The 17,550-nt window shown below is 37.5% G+C and overlaps 1 protein-coding gene across 15 annotated transcripts in view; it reads left to right on the forward strand.

The window, feature by feature from the left end:
- The window catches only part of MCTP1 (multiple C2 and transmembrane domain containing 1), a 458,878-nt gene that overhangs the window by 229,689 nt on the left and 211,639 nt on the right, over nt 1-17,550 (forward strand). For all 15 annotated transcript variants that reach the window (XM_053911857.2, XM_053911814.2, XM_053911815.2 and 12 more), the window contains exons 4-5: nt 6,276-6,355; nt 9,549-9,660. In XM_053911857.2, the coding sequence (XP_053767832.1) occupies nt 6,276-6,355; nt 9,549-9,660 (192 nt within the window). The remainder of the gene's footprint in view (nt 1-6,275; nt 6,356-9,548; nt 9,661-17,550) is intronic.

Here is a 17,550-nt window from a genome sequence, read left to right on the forward strand (position 1 = left end):
TGGGCAAAGGAGCTGGCGGAGGGGACCCAAGGGCTGTTTGGGCCTGTGTGCCCACCACTCTGAGTGTCAGGGCTCGGCAGGGAGCAGCCACGACCTCCCTCCTGCCACCCAGAAGATGCTTAGTGAGTTACAAAAGGTTTTAAGTTAAATAGAAATCACACTGGCCTCTCAAAGCCTAGTACAAACACAAAATGACAATATTTTGTTTTGTGTATTACTTTATGCTTTTCAATATGCTTTGATATTTTTCATTTGATTTCCATTTTATATCAATTGCATAGGGCTTCTTTTGAAAAAAAATCTCTAACTTTTTCCATTTTCTTTTGTGTTATCCACTTTTACCTAACCTTGCACACACAGAGACCTAACTCAAATGCATTGGTAGAAACGATATTTTAAGTTATTAGAATTTCGTGAAAATGCATCATTTTAATGGACTCTACACAGCCCTGTCTGATGATGGACTGGCCTGATTTTAATATGATGACCACAGCCTCCATGCGGAGAGATTAAATGTGCCTCAAAGAGTTCCTAGGGGCTAACCAGCTCTGTAGTGACAGATAGTATGAAAATGTATCCATGAGCTAGACAGGTAGTTAGAAAATATCAAGGACCACCCCGCCCTCTCTAGTTAAAGGAAAAAGAAGTCGATGTACATAGACCGTTACCCGATTCCTGTCAATGTAAAGGTGACCGAGGGAACAAATCCCATTCTGAACAAGGTTATAAAGTCACAGTGAAGTTGCAGTGCTTCTACCGTTTCTAGTAAAAACAGATACTTTTCCAAAAAAAAAAGTCCCGGAACTCCCATTTTTAAAGACTGCACAAAATAAATAAAAATGTACTTGGCAATTGGTTGGAATCCGTATAGCTTTTGGTTTTAATGAAAAGGAATATTCCTTCAAGTCCGAATGCCTTCACAGGAAGGGCAGGAGGTGAAGCGGGTCTGGAGGAGCGGGCTGGGAGACGCTCACAATAAGGTGGGAGGAGAAGAGGGAGTTAGAGTGCAGCGAGCCCTGAGCCGTGAGCCGCTGCGCCGCTCCGTATCCTCCGGGGCGCTCTGGCACTCAGCGGAACAACAGGGTACATTTGGCATCAGGGTCCGTTTCCACTGAACTGAACTAAAATTCTCCATTATCATTTCACTGGCAGGGACACCGTGAAATCTAAGGGACACAGTGAAAACCCAGAGTTAAGTGGAAGAGACAGAAATAATATAAAGGGGAAAATGTTCATATAAATCGTTGCTTGTTTGGCCTTATCATGAGTTTGAAATCTGGGTATTAAATTGAAGTACTTTTTGACATAATAGCAAGATTTTGAGAATCAGCAAGACAATTCAGTTAGGGGCCATCTTACTAAGATTGTCACTTTAACAAAATGGATAGTTTCTTAAATAATGCATATCGATTCAAGCTTAAGATATAAAATAAAAAAGGTACTTTATGCTTGGTTCAAGTTTAAAAAAAGACCACATTACTGTCTTAATCTAAAATTATAACTCAGTAGGTTTCAAGGGCTCTAAAAGGATGTTATATACCCATTATCCTCAGCCCTAGCTGTACTTTAGAATTATCCAGAAAGCTTTAAAGAACCTCGATGTCCAAGTCTCTCTCCTAAAGATTGTGATTTAGGACCTGGGAGATAGAGTCCACACTTCAGTAGTTTCAAAACACAGTAGTTTATTCTGATGCACTGCTTGGGTGGAGAGTCCTATTGCAAGACACTTAAATGGAAACTGAAGAATTGGGATGGAAATAAGTTTGCAGCTACAACCCACAGAGCAACCTAATGAAATTACTCCAAAGTTAAATGATGTTTGTATTATCTTAGATATGTTTTCCTACGTGGTTCAAAAACAGCCCCTTAATACATGAATCAAGAATCTCAGCTACCTTAGATTTTTAAAAATCAATAGGAAAACAAAACGAAGAAAAAAAGCATGACTGTACTTCGACTGAACTTGCTTTTGCTTTATTGGGAAAGAACCTGCGAGGGTGTTGAGTCTTGGGCTGGGATCTCCAGTCGCGTCATCACAGTAACAGCTACCATTTCCTGAGCGCTGTGCTATGTGCTCCAGCCACTTAACGCTCATGTTCCTGACCCTGACCTACAAGTAACTGCTGTCATCGCCTTTGCCATTGTTTTTTAAATTTTATGAAATTTATTTGGGTGATGTTGGTTAATAGAATTATATAGGTTTCGAGTGTGCAGTTTTGTGATGCGTCAAATGTATACTGCATTTGTGTGCTCACCACCCAAAGTCAAGTCTCCCCTGTCACCATATATTCGACCCCTTTCCCCTGTTCTTCCCACCCCCTCGCTCTTTGTCTCTGGTAACCACTATACTGTTGTCTGTACTTGTCTCCTCTCCTTTGCATGGGTGAATGAGAGACACAGAGAGATTAAGATTGCTATGTCCACTCAGCAATTCTGCAAAATAGCTTCTGTTTTGCACTAAAGGTGATTAATTGCAATGGCCACAGTTAGGTTTTGTGTTGTTTCTTTGTTTTACAATATCAATTCTGTGATTTAGAGTTTATGATTCTTTTATAATGAAATGGTTATTTTGAAGCTGCCTGGGTATGCAAATGGGTCATGGATATATTTTCTGAGTAGAATCTTATCTCTTGGATCCTATTGTTTCATCTGGATACCTGTCCACTTCCTATTCTCCTTACGTGTCCTCACTGCATTCAAATGCCAGCTTCTCTTACATCAATAGCAGTTCCCATTATCCCATACCCTGAGATACTGTGAACACTATGAGATCTCCACAGCACGGTAACTACCTGACGTGCATTTCTTTGTTGTCTGCATCTTTCCCTTATATGTAAACCCCAAGAAATAAAGACTTTGTTTTGTTCACTGCTATATTTCCTGCTATTTGTTCACTGCCAGAACAGTACTTGGCAAATTGTAGACACTCACTAAATATTTCTCCAATAAATTAATGAATACAAATATGACTCATTCAAACTGCCAAATTTGACTCCCCTGAAGTCACAATTACCCAGCGATATTTCAGTCATTTGAGCTAGCAAATTCCCATTTGTGCTGAAGCCAGTGTGAGTTATTTTCTGTTACTTGCATCCAAAAGCATTTTAACTGATCCACTCTCTAATGCATTGATTAGAGTAAAATATTTATCATTCTAAACTCATTAGAGAATGTAGAGAGTTGTTTCTGAGTCCCCAAGCAACTTCTACCTGATGTGACCTTGTGTTTCCAGTACAAGGGAGTGGGGGTTCAAAAACAAGGATCCCACATAATTCACCAAGAGTGGGTGCCCAGGTTATGCTTTTAAAATTTCTGAAGTCCAGTACAACAAGATTTCAGGCTGACTTCTTTCAATTCTGGGATTTAGGGGAAAGAAACAAACTTTTTAAACTTTGGATTCCTTACCTGAAATATGGAAACAATACGTTTTTCACAGAGTTGTATAAGAATTAAATTAAAAATCCATGTCATGTATTTACCACAGTGCCTAACATATCATAAATACAGAAAACAACATTATCCAGAGTTAACTGTGCATGTTGTTATTGTAGAGGGGGTACCTTCCCTTTTTATCTCTTTTCTCTGCCGTGCATTTCTGAAGCTCCACCGAGAGCAATGCTCCCTCTGACCAATAGTTTATGGAGCTTGAACCCAAGTAGCATAGCTAGTAATTCCATTAACAAATGGATTTTGATGTTTCCATTCTGCCCCACGTTGATGCCTTTGCTGATTAACAGTAATTGAAAACTAAAATAAATATCTAGCATTAGGAGAATAGGAATGACTCTCACCATAAGAGTAAAGTGAGTTTAAATGTTGAATCACCCAGTTGGGTTGTCTATACCAATAAATGCACTGGGTTTACAGCTCTTCACTGCGCATGTATGGACGTATGGGTGTTCTCGTTGATTATATGTCACTATGGTCTCCCCAAGATTTTAAGCCTTAAGGTAGTACAATTAGAAGAGATTGCACAAGAGAAATTTCTCTAATCTGTGGTGTAAATTTTATGTTATAAAATACACTGCTGCAGCCACTTGCAAATACTGAGGTGTCAATTGGAAAGATGCACAAAATACTCACGTGATATGGCACTGAGTGAAGACTAAAGCTCTGGAATGTGATTGATCAGGGAGGCTATTTGTTGTAGGAATGCTGCGCTTTCTACAACAAATGTACTCCTGAAAGGTTGTATGTAAATCAAATGACTGTAGATTGAATAATTTAAGAAGCATTAGAGGAACTTATTACTTAAATAAATCCCCTCATGTTCTTCAAATCTAACAATCCTTTTATAATGAAAAGTATTTATCTTTTTGTTTTAACATTGATTTTTTTTTTACATGTTAAATTTGTTTAAATTGAGGTACACCTGCACTAGAGAAAAAACAGTAACTGATTCAGGGCTGCTGTATACATTGTTCCTTTTGCTTCCAGCTTTCTAACAGTGTGCTGAGAATTGGGCACAGGAGCACTGGGCTACGGGTTCTCGCAGGCTAATGGATTCCCACATCCTGGAGAACCTAATGGCCTCACTTGTCCTTTCAAGAGAGAACTTACCTATTTAGGCTCATATACTTCAGTATATGAGTATATGACTTTCTATTTGAAAGGGTGAAGAAACACAGCTCCAAACTTCATTTACCAGCATTTTTTTCCATCTTGAAAATTTTTCTGACCTTCTCTGTCCTGTTTCTTTTCAGACCCTGTTGTTTTCTTTACAACACTTGTGGAAATGTGTAATCACACATCACCTGTGCACTGCCTTGTTTAACACGTGTCTCCCTCACTGTGCGGTAACATGGACAATGTCAGTTTGCTCACCACTGTTCACTCAGTGCCTTGCACATTGTCTGGCATGTGATAAATACTTGATCAGTCTTGGCTGAGGGAATGAATAAGAAAAACTTAATAAATGGATGAAAGTTAGCCAACTCCCACTTACTTAGGGATTTTTTCTAGAAACAGCCCTAACTCATCTGGCTCTGAGCTCTCTCTCCAATCTCCTTCCACCCTCCATCTTTCTCAATCTGCTTTAACTACTCTGGCTTCTTAATAAGTATCCTTGAACATGCTAATTGCTTGCTGTTTCCTCCACCTAGAGCACAGGTGGCAAACACAAGGCCCACAGGCCAAATCCAGCTCTCCACCTTGTTTTATCCAGCCCGGCACCTTGTTTCTACCCAGTGGCAGCGCCAAGCTCCTTGCCCCTAGTTAAAGAGTAATTACATTTATACAGTCTTAAAATTACATTTGGCCCTTTGAAGGCAACTGTTAATCTGATGTGGCCCCCGGTGAAAATGAGTTTGACAGCCCTGACCTAGAGTGTTCTTTCCATGCTAACATGGCGTAATCTTTCTCTTCACTGGGGTCTCCATATGAACACACTTCCTGCAGAGGCCTTCCTGAACTATCTGTCTAAAATAGCAGCTCCCACCATGCGCCCTTAGGTATTTGTCTCCATAGTGTCCATCACTATACTGTACATGTCCATTTTGGTGTTTATTGGCTGTCTCATCCCCTAAATGGAGGTAAGTCAGGGGCATTGTCTGCCTTATTCACTGTAGTATGAATAAGAACAAGGAAAGGCACAGAGGAGATACTGGACAAATTGTTTTGACAGAAGGAAGAAATGCACTCTCTCTTTTCTTGTCCCTTGTTGTTGTTAATCACATTAACATTATCCCCTGGTCATTGCTCATGACAATAAACACATTATTTAACTTAATATTGATGTAACATCACAAAATGCTTTAATTGTAATATGTCAGTTTTCACTTATTTGTATCTTTAAATGGCATTGTCCTATAATATCATAGAATTTGTCTTCTATGACCTGAGAAATATGAAGAACTTGGAATGATATTCTCATCATCTTTAGTTCAGGATGAAAGACATATTTGATGAATTTCATACCAACAAATTTGCTTTCCAATAATGCTAATGCCCTTGTATAGTAGAGGGAAACTATTCAAAGTCTGTGTTTCCCACATTTTTGATAATCCACTATATTTTATTTGATTTGATTCATCTTTCTTAAAGTTTTATTTGGTATAAATCAATAATTTCAACTTGGATATTAAACACCATTTTCTTTTAATGTTTTCTGACACATGTTTTATCACACTTTACAAAAACAAATATTAAAAAAAATAAATGTTAGGAAACTTCATTGTTTTGATGACATAGACAAAAGCCAATATTGTATCATCAAGGTATTTTTATTTAAAGCTTATTTTGGAATTGTTTATGATAATGTCTTTTTGGCTTCTCAGGTATTTGACTATGACTTTGGACTTCAGGATGACTTTATGGGCTCCGCCTTTCTGGATCTCACACAGTTGGAGATAAACAGGTGATTTCTGAGCTGTTGTAAAATCACTACACCTCCTTAGGAAGATGGGCCAGTATGATAGACGGCGTCAGCAGATCTGGATTCTCGCTGCTGTTCTGTCAAGGGCGGTTGTGAGCCTTTGTGCTAGACAGGCCTTCCTAAGTACATTTTTCGTATTTACCCAAAGGAAATAGTAGCATCTCCCCTGACTATCTCATTCAACAACTGTTCAACAGAAAAATCCTTGGATGACTGCTTTGTCCCCTGGCACTGTGCTATGTAAAGGAATCTAGAGATAAAAGACACATTCCTTGTTCTCATATTGCTTGTCTGGTTGTAGTGAGGCATCAAGAAGATTATACCTGTTAGTCGTAGTTATTAACTTAAGAGTCAGGCCACCATATGGGAAATAAAACATGTGCACTTTGCTTCAAAGACAGCAACTCTCTTATCACCTGAGCCAAATTAGAGTCTAACTGTGCCATTACCAGGAATCCTGGGCTACGAAGGAATGCCCATGGAGTGGAGGCAGACTGGTCCTATTTGCTCAGTTACATTAGCTTACCATTGCTTGACTCGTTGTAAAGTTACATTTTTACTAATACTAATTATTCCTTGTACCTAATCATGGGCTTATATTTTTTTCAAGTGCATTTCAACATAGGAGCTAAGAATTGACTGATACTACAGAAGAAAAAATAGGCTTCAAGTGCTGCTGGAGTGGGTTGCAAAGGGAGCTGTAAAATCTCCCTTGATGGTTTGTGTTAGATGCTGCTGCTGTATCACTGGCAGACATAGTGGAAAGCAGTATAATGGGCTAGACTACTACTCTACATTTCTATAAATGCAGATGAGTAGGGAAGTATAAATTGTAGAGCCCCTTATGTGTTATAGTCAACTACGTTTGAGCACAGTGTCCCCTTATTGGTCTTCCAAAGTTCTTTGCTACCTCAAAATGGACAAAAAAGGGGCCTCTGTACTCACTTCTTGTCCTTCATTACAGCCATAGTGCAGGCTTGACCTAAGGATAGAACCCAGCTGAAGGCTGGTTCCCCACCTCACTACAGTGGGAGGAAGTGCCCTAGATGGTGTTGTTTATAGTCTATTTTCGTAAAACTAAGCCCCAGCTAGAATGGTGCTGTCCTTCTATAAAGTCCATGTTATATTTTCCATAGACTTATGCATAAGGCTATGCAAACTACTGGACTTCATCACAGAGCATAATTTTTTCTTCTTCTCTATTAAAGATAAATTATTGCAAACAAAAGTAAATGGAAAAATATGGGATGATGAAGAAAATATATACAAGCATTTGGTGTTCATGTTGCCAGATTACTTACTTTACATATTAACCAAGCATTCCCTTTCCCCCAAACTGCTTTTTAAAATCACATACTACTTTAAAAATTACGTATCTATAATTATGCCATTAAATTCTCTCTCTCAAGGTGTAGGAGAAGGATAATAATAGTAGTCATATAAATATTTATGCTACTATAAATGCATTAAGGTATCTCTTTGAAAGAAAATAATAGATGTCCTAAAGCAATTGCAAAAGTCCTTAAATCTTTACCATGTAATCATTATAAAAATGTAATGAAGATTCTTCTATTAATTTTTATGTATAGTCATTACAGGAAAACAAATCAAGTTGTAATCCCCCTCTACACAAACACATATACGCTATAATGCTTAATATGTTATATATTGTTAAAATAGAAGGAAGAAGTTGTTATTATACAACCATAATGATTAGTTGTAACTAAAGTAATATTGGAACAATTTGCTTCACAACTATTATAACATATATTTTATCTAACAGTTACTTATTTTCAGTTAAAGACCCTGATATCAGAAAACTGTTCATATTTTTGATAACATCATTCCTTGACTTGGTAAATTAAGCATTATATGAAAGAGTTTTCTAGTATTATAATAACTTAGCATTAAAAAGAAACTAAGGCTCTCAACCCTGGTCATATGAGAAAATCATTTGGGAAGCTTTATACATATGTAGGTTTTCAGACCCCACCCTGATGGATCTGCAGTGACAGCCAGAGTCCTTCCGGCAGAGGTCAGGACTGTGCGCTCTTTTAAAAACTCCCCAGTTGATTCTGATGTACAACCGGGACCGAAAGTTCTCATTTGGACCAGCTTTCCCCACCCAACCTTCCTCCCAGTGTGAGACTCCGACTGGATCGTCTCCTAAAAGTTAAGGTTGATGAAGACAAGGATCTTATCTTCGGCCTTGACTTTTGGTTTTTACCCAGAATCTACCATAGAGTGTGCCATTTGATATGTGATTAATACATGTTTTGTGAATGAAATTATTGAGCAAGTGACTAAACAAGCAAAGGAACATTACTAATTTGCCAACATTTCAAGATTCAAGTTTAATGCCAAACTTTTCACAGTCCCTTAGGTTTATGGAGGGCATGAACCCATATTTGTTAAATATTAATTAAAATATGGAAACAAGCTATCACTATACATTATCTATTGAATATATAATTTGCTTGCTTTCTAAAAGTGATTGTGGGTAATGAGTAATTTATAATGTCTTCCTCAGAGCTACTTACTTCTAAAATCTTCTAAGTATTGATCAAATTATTGATTTCCTTATGTTTCTGAATCTAAAAATTGTTCAGGCATAGGTTTCAACAACCCAAAAATAGGAGCACTGTTATAAATGTTGGAATTTCTTTTAAGTAATTATACATTGTTTTTAAAGAATATTTTTAATGTATATTAAGCAAATTATATTTTACATTTTTCTCTTCTCCCACTCATTTTTTTTTACTGTATATCATACTCCTGATTTCCTTAAAAAAACTTAAATAGCTAAAAGGAAGCTAGTGGTCAGTAAGTGCCCCTATTTAGTTGTTGGAGTCAGATTTATGGAAAATAGCTGCCATTCCACTCTCAGTGTTGACAGAGCAGGTACGAATAGGTCTCTCCGTGCTGCTGTGGGTGTTTGGCCTTTAGGGCAACCCCATGGCCTTCCTAGAGCCCCATGCAGGACGAAACTTATCCAGTGATTCCAAGTGTGCCCAGTTGGCCCACGACTTATTGGATAACTTAATTCATTGATGAAATTTTAATAACAACAAAAATTGTAACAGGAGTGTAAAAGAACACAAAAGTGTTCATAAAAAATATATTTTTGGCTTATTCATTGATTATCTGTTCAAAGTCTTAATATTTTTCTCCACAGGCCCACAGATGTGACTCTGACACTGAAAGATCCCCACTATCCTGACCATGACCTTGGAGCCATTTTGCTCTCAGTCATCCTTACACCTAAGGAGGGAGAGCACAGGGATGTGGTAAGTCCCTCCACGGCCTTGTAGGGCTGCTTTCTTGCCCTCAAACCCACTCTCAAATGTGCACTCAAACATTGTTTGGATGTTGTGAGCCTTCTCTGAGCGCAGAGGTCATAATAAAGAGCAGCAGTATATGGAAATCTGGCCTGTTCTTTGTTTCTGTGAGTGTCCTGGGTATCACTAGTCCTTGTATGTTGTATCTTTTTAACTCACATTTCCTGTTCTATGCTCCAGATCCGACCCTCTTGTTGTAAAATAGGAAACACATTTGCATCTTTTATTATAATGTTATTTCCCAATTTCAGACATGTTATATTATAGACAAAGGGTAGTATTCATTCAAGGCATATATTTATTAATGAATTGAATATTTAGAGTTTTGCACTGAGGTATCCAAACCTTAATATTTTGACTATAGTGTCAGGTGTACCTTAACAAAGAAAATGAAGTGAATTATAACAGAGTTTGTGCCTTCTGGGATTTGCTGAATAAGTGAGTTACTTCACATTTCTGGCGGGCTGCCATCCTGGCATTACCCGTTTTCCAGCACTGGCTGGCTGCGCTGCCTCGCCCACCATGCTGCTCTGAGAAACTGACAAGGACACTGAGGGGCCACTTCCTCCAGCATCACTGAAGGGATGTAGAAAACAAGTAGGTTTGACCCACGTCGGTATGCTGGCCAGTGCATTTTCTGCCACAGCTTACTAGAGATTACTTATTAGACTCAATGTGCTTTCATGGACTGGGAGCTACTCTCACTGCTTCTGATTGTAACTCATTTTAGGAGTAGACATAATTTTTCAGGCTAGTTCAAATACCCAATATAGCAATGTGTATATTGCTGTCTTAAAATGACACATGATTAAACTTGGTATATATTATCTACCGAAAAGGTATTATTGATGTTTTTCTCTAAATTATAGATAAACATAGCTCCATGTTTAAATTAGGAAGTGTTTTAAACTCACTGAAGAATTCACCCTTTTTGATGAGTATTTTTCTCTATCTTTTAAAAAATTAAATGAGTGCACATACTCATATGTACTATTTAAGTATGATTTAAGTGTCTGTAACTTTATTCAGTGAGGAAGAAATTTCCCTTTTCCAGCAAGTGTTGCCAAAAAGTACCTGCTGTGAGAGCTGAGCCCGGTGGAAGAGCATGTATGTGAGCCTGTGCAGAGGCCCGTGTACAGACAGAGGGTGGGTGAGGACCTGGTCCTCAGTGAGAACTACCACAGCCAGGTCCTGGGCTAGACCCTTAGGACATAGGATACTTGTATCCAATGGAGAATGCGGGAGTCAAATAATCACTGGAGAAGATGTGTAATGATGTGATGCCAACTGTTTTAAGTGCCACGGAGGAGACGTATGTGTTGCTGTAACAGCAAATGTAGGAATATGTGTTCTTATCAGGAGGATGGTAATTCTATAAGGAGGTCAAATGGAAGTTGAGGTCTGAAGCATAAATAACAGATAATAAGGCTTTTGCCAGGAAAAGAGAAAGTACTTTCAGCAGAGTAAACAGCATGTGCAAAGGCCCTGTGGCTAGAGAAACCGTGCTGCTTTCCAAGAATTTAAGAAGTACTGGAGCTCAGAAAAGGTGAAAGCGAAGAGAGCATGGAAGATCATGGAGCATGACGACAACTGGAGTGGAAAGGGATGCACAAACGGTGCAGGGTTTATAGGCCACGTTGCGGTTTGTGGACTTTCCTCAAAGAGCAATGGTGAGCCATTGAAGAGTCTGTAACTGGGTAGGGCATAATCATGTTTGCTTTTTGAAAAGAGCTCTGTAGCTGCCTGGTAGAAGACAGATGGAAGATAAGAATGGATGCTTGGAAAACATTTAGGAGACTATTGTAAAAGTCCAGGTGGAAGGTGATGGAAGTTTGGACTAGAACTGTCAGAGATAGAAATGCAGGGATATCGTCTACTTTACCAATGGGAGGTAAAATAACCAAAACTTGGTGACAGTATTTTTTTGCTTTGGGATTCTGTGTTATTTTTAATGAAGGACAGCACTTCATAAATGAAAATACCTAAGTGCCTGAGGTCTGGTATATCTCAAACCATGCAGTTATTTGGGTGACTTGATGATGGATCGACAGTCTACTAGATTTTTACATTAAAGAGATATTTATTAAGTACCCTATCATCAAACTGAGGGTTTGAAGGGTCAAATAAGTATCAGGTGACCTTGTGATGGAGGTGCTACTTGTTCTAAATGTCATGGAAGTATATGTCTCACAGGCAGCATAGTTCCTATTTCTTTTCAACAATTCTTGCAAAACTCCTTCAATATTCATAGCTGCTCAAACTTATTATTTAGGCACTTGTCTTTCTAATTAGAAAAAAATGATTTAAAAATATTTCAGTGCCTGGTTTTGGATCATCAATGATTTATCAAACACGAGTAGAAAAAGTAACAGGCGGTTTACATGAAACAGTTACACATTAAAAATCTAGCATTATTCATTTTTTCTTCCTTTTCCTTTCTCCTCATTATATCTCTCCAGCTACATTCACTCTTAACGCAAACAGTTCTTTCTGAAATCCTCATGCCATTTTCTGTACTCGAATTCCTTTGACTACCCCAGCTTTCTGGGAGAAATCTTTTATTGACAAGTACTTTTCATTCACCATCTTAGTTCATCTCCTTCCCCTTCAAAGTCCTAAATAGCACTGGATTTATTCTGTGGCAACTGAAAAACAGTATCTTCTTGCCTCTCTTTCTAATGTGGATTCTCTCCTGTCTTCTCTCTTCTTCATCAGATAAATAAGTGGCTTAGCCAGGACTCAGTGCCTCAGAAAGGCACAAGAGTTGCAGCTTGTACCAGGCTGGCCTCTGGCTGGTGAACCACCCTGACCTCAGCCACGCCTGAGGAGCAGAGAGAAGGGTGACCAGTGTGGCTACACTGGCTCCTCCTTGTGGGTGTGACCATGTGATTAATAGTGGGGAATATGGGGTTGGTTATAGAGAAATGAGGTGAGTCAGCAGGTGGGGAGGAAGGATAAAATATTCCTCATAGGAAATTCTGTTGAGTTCCCCGATATCCTGGCTAGTCCGATGTCCTAGATTTGGATTTGGGTCTCTAAACATATGCTTTACATTATGAAAAATTTTAACAAATACATATAAGTGTGCCTTTCCCCCTTTGCTTCAGTCCATGGAGCGGTTCTTTAGCTATTTTATTTATATCTCTTAAACTGTACTAGGAACAAGGGTCATTTGTAGGCACCTATTTAGAAAAAACACTTACTGATTATCTACTAAGCATGTGCTAGATTCTATACCTCCCTCTTTATTTTTCTTCCAAGTGTTCAGTGACCTGTTTCTCTGATTAAAGAGAAACTCTTGATGGCAGACTTTAAAGTCCCCCAATGATCAACATACGTTCCCTCACTTGCAACCTCTATCCCAGCCATGCAAACTCCTGTAAAACTCACCTTCTCATACGTGCATGCTTTCTTCAATGTCACTTATGCTAGCTAAAATAAATCTGTAGTGTACTTCTCATCTGCATCCTACATGCCACCACCCTGGTGAAACAAAAATTGTACATGTAACTTATTGCTCCTGATACCTTTCTTATGATGACTTCTCTCAAAACCTAGCCCAGCTTTCTGTACCTATGGTTGTTCAGTGGTTGTAGATGAATATGTATGAGGATTTGAAGGGATGCTTCAGATATGCAGGGAAAAATATTTTAAATCTTTTTTTCCTTCAATATTCAAATCCCTGAGGTTGTCACAAACAATATTAAATAATGATTTAATTTTCCTTTTGCATGCTTAAAATTAGTAGGTTAATGATAATGGGCTTAAAATAAGTCTGTATTGCTTGCCTGAAGATTTATTTTTTTAAACATTTTTAAAATTTATTTTTAGAGAAGGAAAAAGAGAGGGAGAGAAATATAAATGTGTGGTTGCCTCTCACCCACCCCCAACTGGGGGTCCAGCCCACAACCCAGGCATGTGCCCTGACTGGGAATTGAACCAGTGATCATTTGGTTCACAGGCCAGAGCTCAATCCATGGAGCCACACCAGCCAGGGCTAAGATTTCTAATGATGACAATGATTGAGAAGCAGGTCACTGTATTTTCTTCATTTTGTAACATGTCTCATGTTCATATTTCTCTGGAATACATTTGAAGTTTCTTGGTTAAAAACAATCAGAGATCCAATATATCTTCAAATTAAATTCTTATATACCTGAAATACATAACATATTGCTACAGTAAAAATGACATACTGAACTTTCACAAATTGTTCAGAAACAAATCTTAGAGAAACCCCAACTCAAAATGCAGTAAACCAGAAATCAGTTACTAAATGATCACAATTCCATTCAATATTTAGAATGATATAGAGGGGAGAAATAGAAGATGATTTTTCATTGACTCACACACAGAAAAATTATAGGAGCACTGTTCTCTTTGATTATCAGCTCAGAAATAATCTTTTTAAGCTTTTGGGACCTAAGACTCTAGTTTAAAAACCACATGTTTACTCTTATGCCTGTGTTTATAAGAGTTTGCTAAATATTTTATATTTAGTAAAATGGAGAATGGAATATGAGTTTCAAGAGCCATTAACAAATAAATCCAAACAATCAAATAGGAAATGGAACATTAATGGTAGGAAAAGGCTATCAAAGTAGGAAGAGATGGCTAACTGGAAACACAGAGTGCTTAGCATTGAAAAGTGCTGAGATTTATAAATCAGTTAGCTTGTGAGTTTTTCGTACATTGTTAATACTGACAACACATACTGTGTATAATGCAGCTGGGACAAGTTCTTCTTGCGTGGATTGTCAGTTCTGGAAATTAATAACTGAAGAATGAGTTGAAAAACCTATCAGCCTACCAAATCTCCTAAGGCCTCTAAAACATGCAATGTGTAATCATAGCAATTTAAGAAGTATAGTATAATTAAGAGCCTAAGTATTTCATAGTTGCTTATATTAAAATCTCCATTGAGTTCACAACTGAGTCCTTTAAAAAAAATCCCAGATGTGAATATATACATGTATGTGTGTGTGTATATGTACACGTGTGTGTGTGTGCATTTTTTAAGTTTATGGCACCGTATGTACGAGAAATCAGAATGTTCACGGGGGGCAGGCTGCTGAGTCACATGACACAATGGTCATCTCTGTTTTGGCTGCTTGTCCTGTTTCTGGCCCCTCTGGTGTATAGTGCATATGTGTGTGTCCTGTGTGTGATATTTTGGTCCCATGGTGTGTTTGAGTTCTTTCTGGCTCTTTTTCTAGCAGATTCCAATCCACAACTTCCTTCATTGGAGAATTTGTGAAATAAAAGTGAGTTAATTTGTGTTATACACTATCTTAGATAGTCTAGACCTACAAATTGCTTGGCTGAAGCTAAAGCTAAAACATAGAAAATTCTGAGAAACATGTGATTTGACCCTAGTTGGCCTTTAGTGAATTAAGTTTTTTTCATGTTGGTTTATTTTTGAAATTTTTCTGAATTATTTCATAGCTACCATTTGGCAAAATGTCCACCTGGGAAAATGTGTTATGTTTTGTCGTATGTATGTACTGTAACATCTACCCATTCTGTGATTTTCTTTATGTAGAGAGACATTGAATTGCCTTAAAAAATCACTACAACAAAAAATAAAAGCAAAAAGTCGATTAAGATTGTGGAATCTTTTAAAAAAGTAATCAGTTTTGCAGTTCTATCACAGGCCACATTTTGGTGCTACTTATGTTTTATTGGCCTCAAATAAGGCTGAGCTCCTAATGAAGAATTTTAATTATACTATGTAATATTAGATAAGGACACTATCAAGAACAATTTCATGTTTCTCAGCTGAAGATCATAGAGCAAAAATATAAAACTTCTTTTTCTTTAATTTACTTCGTCTCCTGTCTTTAACATTCTGTAAACAATCTTTCTTTTCTAACATGTCTCACAGAGAGAAAAGGTAACAGTGTTAATAGTAAGTCTGTCGAATTCACTTAAAAAAAGCTTTTCTATTGTTTTCAGTTTTATTGAATATACCTTAACCCAACCATCTGAAAAGAAAAAGGAACTTGGGGGTGAGACACTCAAAGCCATTGTTTAGCTTGTTGTTTTGGCTCAAGAAGCAGAACTTTTAAAATAAGATCTAGAGCCATTTTGAGAGTCACTGGGTCTAATAAAAGAACTGAAGATACTGAATCAAGAAAATAATGAATTGGTTTCCATGCCTGTCAAATCTTTCATATTTATACATAGGGAAAGTACTACTCACCTTTTGTTTGTGTCAGTATCCCAGTCTGAAAAATAATACCATGCAGCCTGTTTATAAGGCCAATTCTGGGAGACAGGAACAATGCCAGCCCTATAGTTTGTTCTACATATTGAAAGCTAGTTGCATGCAGCGGTTCTGAGTCAGGGGATGCAGCTTTGACCAGCAGTAGTGAGTCTGTGTACTACTGGGTAACGTTACCCTGAAATATAACTCTTCCTCATGTTCTTACTTTCTTTTTTATAGCATAACATTTCTTACAGAGTGAAATTTTATAAGATTCTTAGATGCTAGATGATGATGTCAAATGACCATGAGTTAAGAGATTTGACTTTTTGATTTCTCTTAATTGTTCTGTTTATTTGACTCAAAATATTGTCTCTAGGAGTTACCATTCTTTGTCCATTGAAACTCTTCTTTCTGAGAAAGTTGAACGTTTATCATCTGTCTCCTAATGGCACAGTTTTTGTGAATATGTCAGGCTACAAAAGTGTTTCATTTCCAGTTGCCTTTTAGTGATGGTGGAGAAAGTGGTGGTGGTGGTGATGCTGATGCCGATGCTGATTGCAATAACTTATTTTGTATCAGCTAGCATTTGTCACCTGTCCACTACAAGTGCATCTCCACAATCCAATGGTGGGCTTTGTTGCTTCAAAATGAATTGGACATTAGTACTTGGAAAACATATAAAATCCTTCTACAGTGGTATTTAGTAACAATGCTTTGCAGTTTCCTAGCTCCATTTGGGAAAAAATGATAAATTGTTATAACATTAGGAAATCTGTTCCTCTTCCATATTTTTGTCAATATTTAACACAAAGCATCTATAAAGAAAATATCCCATAAAACCACTATCTATGGAAAAGAGGAAAGTTATCTTTGATAATTTTATGCTTTTCTCATTCCCTACTCTAGAACGTCTACATAATTTCCTCGTCTTAGTTTAGGATAAAGGTTGCCTTCTGTATGACTTAATCTGATAATAAAGTATTTTCTTTCTTGTGTTTTTGTAATTTGTGAGTGGCTTCTGAAATGGCCCTGCTTTATAGTGAATCCTGCTGAGGGAGATATAGTTCTTAAAGGTACAAGTGCCCTTTCTTGACACACAAATATGGCAAGCATTTCTATAAACTATAGTCTTTGCTTCAAATATTCCCTATTCTCCCATTCATCTACCTTAAAGACAATGATAAAACTAAAAGAGGATAAAGAGGTTAATCAGAAAGTTAATACCTCAATGTTCATTGAGAAATTTTTAAAACCGAAGAGGAAATTTTAAAATCTTTGGATTTTTATGACTTTATACCAACGATCAATGATTTGGGCATTCATCACGAATCTCCATAACCTTAATTAAAGCTTGTAGCCATAAATACTTCTTACTAAGACACACACACACACACACACAAACTAGTTTAAAGGATATGTTATGGCTAAACATTTAGCAGGAAGATCTAACAGCCATCACAATATGCAGCATTTTTCTCAAATGAAAGCATTTGCAGATCCTGATGCAACCAAAGATTACCTGGAAGCAGAGGCAATTCTAAGATGCCTTAAAAGGAACAGACTGAATGTGTTTGAAGAGAAAAATTATTACTGATACATACCTGGTAAAGTCATGCTACATCCTCAATCTT

The sequence above is a fragment of the Desmodus rotundus genome, chromosome 1, assembly GCF_022682495.2.
Source record: "Desmodus rotundus isolate HL8 chromosome 1, HLdesRot8A.1, whole genome shotgun sequence".
Taxonomy (NCBI): Eukaryota; Metazoa; Chordata; class Mammalia; order Chiroptera; family Phyllostomidae; genus Desmodus; species Desmodus rotundus.